Source organism: Austrofundulus limnaeus, unplaced genomic scaffold (genome assembly GCF_001266775.1).
Source record: "Austrofundulus limnaeus strain Quisiro unplaced genomic scaffold, Austrofundulus_limnaeus-1.0 Scaffold1842, whole genome shotgun sequence".
NCBI lineage: Eukaryota > Metazoa > Chordata > Actinopteri > Cyprinodontiformes > Rivulidae > Austrofundulus > Austrofundulus limnaeus.
This window is the reverse complement of record NW_013954244.1, coordinates 2455-10811: the sequence shown is the minus strand read 5'-3', so window position 1 is coordinate 10811 and position 8357 is coordinate 2455. Positions and strand designations below refer to the sequence as shown.

General features: G+C 45.2%; 2 protein-coding genes across 2 annotated transcripts; one reads left to right on the top strand and one right to left on the bottom strand.

The window, feature by feature from the left end:
- On the top strand, positions 1-1777 carry trir (telomerase RNA component interacting RNase). The gene is made up of 3 exons (XM_014033786.1): positions 1-770; positions 1095-1166; positions 1239-1777. The coding sequence occupies exons 1-3, from the start codon at positions 480-482 to the stop codon at positions 1344-1346; spliced, it is 471 nt and encodes a 156-aa protein (XP_013889240.1). The 5' UTR covers positions 1-479; the 3' UTR covers positions 1347-1777.
- Positions 1778-3280: 1503 nt separating this feature from the next.
- Positions 3281-8211, bottom strand: LOC106536492 (ubinuclein-2; the record flags this gene model as incomplete). The annotated part of the gene is given in 4 exon segments (XM_014033785.1): positions 3281-3817; positions 4044-4112; positions 4474-4681; positions 6929-8211. Coding segments are annotated over 4 exon segments (1607 nt in total), but the record flags the coding sequence as incomplete, so codon positions are not given.
- Between the last annotated feature and the right edge of the window lie 146 nt (positions 8212-8357).

Sequence of the window (8357 nt, the reverse complement as noted above, 5' to 3'; positions counted from 1 at the left end):
GGTACCACTGTCGTGACGTCAACAGAAGAAATTAAACATGGCCGACAGATGGTGATAGTAACAAAAGTTAGCGACGATAAAAACCTGCAAACTTCGATGCGAATATTTGAGCATTCCTGCGCGTCTTCTTTTCGGTTTTGGATGGTGGTCAGTCTCATGTGGGATTTTGAGGTTGAACGTGAGTCCTTTGGTCCGTAAAGACACTCACCGACACGGGCTTTAGCCGGCCTCGGCTCGGTGGTAGCTAGCATAGCAATAGCAACCAAACCAGCGCCCGCTATTGTTTTTGTCGAAATACGTCCAGAGAACTGGACTGAATAAACATTTTTCTGATTTTTTTTTAATACAAAGGCTTACAGTCTGCAGCTATTCTGAATATTTTTTAGATCTAATTAGAATTGTGCTTGGTTGGACTAGTCACCAAACAAAACCTTGCTCGCCGTTGCCTTGGACTGTACCTGTTTGCAAACCCAGGAGAGATGGACCCGAAGCGAGCGCGCGGCAGATCGTCCCACGCTAGCGGCGCGAGCAGCGGGGACTCGAGCTGCGGCAGCCCGGCGTCCCCGTCGAGCAGCCCCGCGCAGCCGGCGGGCCACGCCTTGCTGCCCGCGGCCAACGCGTTCGCCAACGACGGCAGCTTCATGGAGCTCTTCAAAAAGAAGATGGAGGAGGAGAAGAGGAAAAAGGAGGCGCAGCAGGAAACAGGTGGAGATGGAGCCACCGAGCAGGGACAGACCTCAGAGGAAAAGAAGGCTCCTCCTGTGACCTTTGTAAGGGGTTTAGCAGTTGTAAGATGAGATAGTTCAGCTCATGCACTCAGTTTACCTGACATTTGAGTTTATACTTTGTAAAATATTGACCCAGTTGTGGTAAATATTATAGTAATTTGCCAGTCATATTTTACAATTCCTTATAAACTTAAATATTCAACAATAGGTGACTAAAGATTAGGAATGCTTCCCACTAGTGATGGTTTCACTGGTGGTGCAGCAGGAGACTAAATGTAGCCCCTCTGCTCTGGTATAGTTTCCTTCATTGGCAATCCACCTGCAAGGACCCCTGTAACGGTTTCAGTCTTCTATCCCCTAACCCAGGTGGGGAAGCGCCGAGGCGGTGTGTTCCTAAAGACCGGCATGGTTGCAAAGAAGCAGAAACAGGATGCAGATGTAAGTGATGACATGTTTTTGTCTGTCTCTGTCTGTCTGTCTCCTAATAGACTCCTGTCGTCTTTTCTGCAGGCTGAGCCAGGCAAGAGCGATGCTTGGTCAAAGTACATGGCTGAGGTGAAAAAGTACAAAGCCCACCAGTGTGGTGACGACGACAAAACCAGACCTCTGGTCAAATAGGCCCCCCAAACAGGTGAACATGTGAAACCAGAATGCTTTTGGGAGAAGTCCACCCAGGAGGAGCTGCAGGGGGGATGGCCTGTACTGACCCTCTCATACTGCCTGTACAGGCAGTCGTTCCCTTGGTGTTTCACAAACTGTTTAGACTGAAACACTTTTCTTTTGTATTCTTATTGATCTGCATTTTTYTTTTTTTTTTTTTTTTTTTTTTTTTTTTTGCTGGTGTCAAAAGAAGTCTAAAAAACTTGTTTCCAGGTATTCTGATCCATAAGGTTTGTCATGTCTGATTATTGTCTATAATTCAAACTGATTTGGAAACCTGGTCAAAGGTTCAATTGAATTAAAATTCTTCCTTTCCTTGATTTTTATTTTATTTTTTTGTAATAAAAATGGGTGTAAGGCTGGACAAGATGCCTCCAAAGGTTCCTCTACTTTTAGACAGCCTCGTTTGGTAATTTCAGTATTTTTCTAGAGGGGTTTACTCTCTGAATACCAGACTCTGTTTAGATGTGTAAAAAATGTAAAGGTCTCAGTTTATACTCTTAATATTGTGGCAGAAAGTGTTTAACATGGAAGTTAAGACTTCTTTTTTTTTTACAAGATGCACCTCAATGCCACATAAAAGCTCTGTTTAGGATGTAGATTTCAGGAAGACAGGAATGGTTCATATTTTCAGAAGAAGGGTTCTGTGGAAAATGTTTTTGAGAAATGTTTTTTATACCAAAGATAACTTGTGTTGTCTTAAAACAAGTAAAATCAGAACATTTTCATAGCACTTTGTGACTGCAGTCAGGCACATACTGGTTCCGATAGTTGAAATTCTACAACTTGCAGAGTGGAAGTAGTGACAGTAAGATGTAACACTTCCTGTCGTACTTCATGCTGAATGACTGGTGTAAAAGTTTACCTCACAAGAGTTCGTTTGAATGATTTCTACTGTTCAGTCTCTCTTCCAATACAGATTTTGCTGTTTTGCTTATGCAGTTCTGAAATGTGTTTTTAGATTCTAGCAGAAACATGAAACTCAAACTGAAAGTGCTCTCAGGCTACACTAGAGGTGCTACAGCTAGTTGCTGCTACTTGATGAAAGTATGATAGCTGGATTGTTATAAACAGATCGATGTGACCTTTTTATCTCACAGACGTTTGTGTGTCTGTCATACAATAATGATCCCACACTGCCTCCAGACTGATCTACATCAAGGGCAGCAGGTCTAGATTTAGTCTGGTGGCTGGGAGGGATTTTCCTCACACTGGTTAGTTATCTAGAAATGCTCTGACCAAATACGTGAATGTTAGATTAATTGGTAATTGTCCCTAGGTGAGAGAGAGTGAATGGTGTCTTGTCATGTCCCTGTGATGGACTTGACTTGTCCAAGGTGTTCCTCACAGTGACTGCTGGATATGGGCACCAGTGACCTCGAAAGGAAGAAGCAGGTTAAGATAATTGATTTAGTTGACTAGTTGGATCCAGATACCAACCGTGGTCTATACTTAGCACAAACAGTAAGTCAATTTGTGTCTGGTAGATTTATTTCTTTGTTGTAACAATGCTTCTTGGCAATAAATCTTATAGCGGGCCCCTGACTGGCAGCACTTGCTCAAAACCAGTGTCAACAACATAAGCTGTTTGGCAGAGATGATTTGGCAAATTTTCCATGAACACAACCCACATACTCAGCTCTACTGCTCATCCCACAAATGCCACTGGCTTTCCAATGGGATGAGACTTATTACCAAAACGTATTACAATAATCTAACAAACACTATTTCCTTGGTTGTGTGCAAAGTTTAAGATTTTTAATTTTATGCAAAACAGAAATCCTATTTTCATGTGCAGCTTGACAAGGTAAGATATTTTTATGCAAGAACGACCTCTTAAGTCTCTGAACTTTAAGATGTAAACAAGAAGCACCAGTTCCTCTTGACACCAATTTTAAGTATTTAAAACTTGCATTTTATTACTTCATGTAAGAGCTTTTAATTAAAAGTAGGTTTGAGTTCTATACAGAAAACAGATTTTTCCAAGAATTCAAGTACAATGAAAACATGTACAGTTAATAGAAAAAAAGCTCAAATTTCATGTCATACAGGTATCAGTGATAATTACATGATGATTAAAAACAGCACCAGTTAGATACACTGACCATGCATCGCAGTGGGAGACGTACAAAAAGGCACACAGTCTGACCAGCCCAACAGGTTCACACACACCCTCTCTTCTTTCTCCCTGTCCACAGTGATTAAGGTCTGTCTTGTAAACATTATAAAATTTCATTAACAAGTTTTTTTTACAAAAAGTATCTGACTGTGGCGTTGAGGTGGTGAGCTGATCTGTGAGGTGTAGCCCACTCGTCACAAGTGGGATCTACTGATTAAAACCTGCGTTCCCATCCCGTTTGGCTCCGTCGACATCCAGCTGGATCATAAAGTCTTCCTCTTATTGTCTCCTCCCTGGCTCTGACTGACATCTGCACCAAGAGAAACAATAAAAAAGGAACAAACTTAAACCAGGGGGTGAAAGAATCGTGGAACGAAACATAAAAGTGATGGGGTTTACAGCACAGACAATTCCAGGACGACGCGCCGCCACCAACAGATGAGAGAACAAGACCGGACGACCCGAAACACAGAACAGCACGTGAAAAGAAAGAGCAGGAGAGAGAGGGGGGAGGGGGAACTTGAGGAAGATTTTACCTGAGAAAGCGAGTTGCAAGTGAGGAGGCAGAGCAACCTGAGACCCTGACTGGAGACTCTTATACAGATCTGAGGAGACAGGACAGGGCGGCGAGGGAGGAAGGAACAAACGCCAACAGAACAAGGAAGCAAGGAGGAGGAAAGAGTGGAAGTGTCAGCTCGACAAGAAGGGATGATTTTTATTTATTTAGTTTTTAACAAAGAAATTAAGTGCCAGATGTAGAGAAAAGAGAAGATTTGGGAGATGAAGCAAACAAAATGAAATTGTGCCTCACATTAATAACATTTAGCTTACATTCAGACAAACATAAAAATGATTTTAACACACAACACCGAACAGAGCCTGAACACCCCGACAGGAGCGTCTCGAATCAAACTCGTTCACATCATTTCCTTCTGAGGCGAGTGTCTGCCCATGTTCGTTACTCACTCTGGGTCAGGGTGGAGAACGCTGCGTTGCTACTGGCTGCTGAGCTGCTCGTCGCCGGACTGGAGCCTCCCGTCCCGAGCTGAGGCAGGTTCATCATGGAGGAGAACTGGAACGGCAGTGACACAGGCACCAGACCCCCCAGCATCCCGAACCCCAGGGGAAGAGATGAGGCCGAGTTGAGAAGACCGCCACTTCCTGTAGTGGAGACCTGAGCAGGGGACAGTCGAGTTGTAAAAACATGAGGTTTTGGTGCCCGAGGCCTTTTGTTAGTTGATTGTCTTGTGTTATTCCTGATAAACATGTTAAATATTTTTGTCTTCAGCAACAAGCTTCACAAATTGGTCAGTGGGACAAAGTATCCTTGCATTTCCACCATTTCCTCAAAAAAATCCCAGTACAGAGGTCTAAACGGTCTGAAATATGAAGCTACAAGAAAGTTCAGGAGCATTTTCAATGCATACAACACTGAAAACACTCGTGTTTTTCCACTCAGACCTCTCCTGCAACTCACCTCATAAACACTTACATTAAAGGGAAAGAATTTAAAGGTTACAAAACAGTCGAGGCATCAAACCACCTGACAGAGGATGGTTACAGCTTCACACTACATAACAAACCAGTTCGGATGGAAAAGATGAGCCAGGGCTTTTCAAGGTCTTCAGGTCCATTATGGTTCTGAGCACACAAAACTCCAATGGCGAGGTCATGATGGTTTGTGGGTCTTTGTTAGATCGTGGAGTCTGTACACACACGCATTTGATCCTCAAGATTTTGAAGCAGGACTGGCCAAGCTCAGTTTCTGGGGGAGCTGGGAGTTTCTCAGAAATGTGGAAAACCTATTTGTTGAGTAGTGTGTGTATGTGGAACGATCACTGCCTTCACACTGAAGGAGTCTTTTCCAAATTAGCTGTTATTCTTCCATGATGTCATGGAGAGTGTAGCAAGGTTGTGGTTGTGTGTGAGGGAGAACTAACTCACACAGGTGTTTGGAAAAGTGGCAAAGAATCACATTCGTGGCATAGGAAAGGTGTCTCGACACGGAACCGGTTGGCTCTGACCCCCGCAGTAAACACTCACCCGTTAATATTAATTAGAACATTTACACTGTGGATCGCCATGCAAATGGTGATCTGACAAAAATTTGATTTGATACTATTTTTGCATGATGATAGCGCAAGTGGGGAGTCAATCTACAAAGATCCCACCGCACCAACAGGAAAAAGAATGAGCACAACACCTGTATTTTCAGAATAATTCACCAAAAACATTACATTTACGGTAGTCAAAATCCTAGCTGTGTATATTAAAACATATATGGGTATATTTATACATACATGCTGTCAAAACGTATCACTCTGTTTGGAAAGCAGATAGCAATATGCAGAGTGCAACGTATGTATGCACATGAAATGTGTGGATTTTATTTTGAAATATGGATTCAAAGACAGACAACAGCGGTACAGTTTTAACTGTTTTCAGTCTGTCTTCCACAGAATTAATTAATTTTGTCTGACCTCCACATTTACCACAGTTTATTTATTACCTGTGCTTGCTTCTCAGAGCACCTCTGTGCTTTGCACCTGAGCAGACACAGTGTAATTGGAAACGAGCGGCAGGTTTGGTTTGTCCCACTGATTATTTGTAAAACACACTGCATTCTGCTGATATTAGTCTAAATATTTTGTTCTTTTAACAGACATGAGTTGATGAATGATGAAGAAAGTCTGCCATCAGATAAACTCAGATTGAATTATTTTCCTGTATGCTGACACCAAAACTAGAACTCATTAGTGGTGGGCACTGTTCTGCTAATCCGCTAAAATCGCAACTAGCCTCTCATTTAGAAGATTAGCTTTTTGCTAACTTTGGAAACCGTTGGCAGACCAATTAGCTTCTGCTAAATTAGGTTCTACTAATTTTAAGTCAACTGACAATTCACAAGTGTTAAACTTTTAAGCCATTTATCCCAAATTAAATAAAAATGACCCCCTCTAACAAGCTGTGCTGGGCGTAGCCTCTTGAGCAGCTTAACTTCCAACTAAGAGCATCAAAAACAAATAACACGTTTAACAATATTTCAATGACAAATACCAAAAGAGATAATGCCTAACATATGTTAGAGAAAGTTTTTGCTATTTGTTGTTTGACTAACTTCAAACTGTATCAATAAAAAGGTTTGATTTTATTCTTAAAAGGGGCAATTTGGAAATATCACAAGTAAGACAGAGCTACAGCTGGTTTGGATTGGCCCATTTGCCACAGATGATCCCACCCACCTTTCAAATTAAAACAGTAGAAAACTAACAACAAGTCGTCTTGTCAGCTAGTGGTTAGAGTTAGCTTCCACTAAAGATTCTTGTTTAGTAGATTAGTGGTTAGTGAACCTGACTTTTTGTTTAGCTGTGCCCACCACTGGAGCTCATCTACTACAAGTTATTTCTCTGTTTGTACAAACCTGTGGAACAGATACGACCGTCTTTGCCCCCTGAGGTGTCCCACCTCCGGTCCTTTGCCGCTGACCTGAGGGAGTAGAAGCCACTGCGGGGGAGGCACTGGTTCCTGAATGCTTGCTTACAGATGAAGTGTTTATAAGGCTGGTGTTGGCGGTGCTGTTAATGGTTGGGGTCTTCTGGCTGCTTGGAGGAGTGTAGTTGCCCTGAACCGGCTTGGCTACTGTAGCTCCTCCTCCTCCTCCTCCAGAGACACCTGAGAACGGAGACCTGAAGGCGGTGGGGGTTTTGGGAGTAAACTGGTGAACGGAGGGGGAGGCCTGAGAGCGAGGAGTCTGAGAGATGGACGGTGAGGCTGAGGTGGAGGTGGTGGTGGTGGTGACGGTCTGGTTGGGGGTTCGGGGGGTGAGTTTGATGATGGGAGGGATGCTGCTGTGGGTGGATTTGGTGAGGGTGGCGTGCATCGGGGTAATGAAGTTGGACTGTGGCTGTGTCTGACCACCAGAGACTGTCTGAGGGGTGGGGGAAGGTTTACTTTGTGAGATCTGGGCAAGTCGAGAAGCCTGAAAGGTTTTGTGGACTATTAGTGGGATGGACGCGAGGCTGTGTGGTCGAGTCTGAGGCGATGTGATGATGACCGCGTCATCGCTGGTGGCTTTACTCCCACCACTTTTCAGGAGGACAGAGAAGGGAGTGGAGGCTCCCGTCTTTGATCCTGGGGGCACTAACGGAGAAGCAGTGGGTGGGGGGCGTGGCTTAGGAGAGGATAATGAGGCAGGTGTGCTTGTTTTTGTCACGCCTGGACCCGTGGGTCTCTGAGTGCTCAGGACAGAGTGTTTATGAACCTGCACCGTCCCCTTCACAGCCCCCAGACCATCCGGCCTCACTGAGGATGTGTTGAGGGCTGGTCGAGACAGAGCCGGCGTGGAGGACGTGTTGGAGACGGACCGAGATAGAGCAGGGGAGGACAACGGGTTGGGGACTGGCCGAGATAGAGCAGAGGAAGAGGACGTGGTGGTGACCGAACGAGACAGCGCCGAAGAGGACAAGGCGTTGGGGGTCGGTCGAGACAGAGCCGGGGAGGAGGTGTTAGGAACAGACCGAGACAGAGCCGGGGAGGAGGTGTTAGGGACAGACCGAGACAGCGCCGGGGAGGAGGATGTGTTGGGGATGGTCCGGGACAGAGCCAGGGAGGAGGACGTGTTGGGGATGGTCCGGGACAGAGCCAGGGAGGAGGACGTGTTGGGGACGGTCCGGGACAGAGCCGGGGAGGAGGACGTGTTGGGGATGGTCCGGGACAGAGCCAGGGAGGAGGACGTGTTGGGGACGGTCCGGGACAGAGCCGGGGAGGAGGACGTGTTGGGGATGGTCCGGGACAGAGCCAGGGAGGAGGACGTGTTGGGGACGGTCCGGGACAGAGCCGGGGAGGAGGAC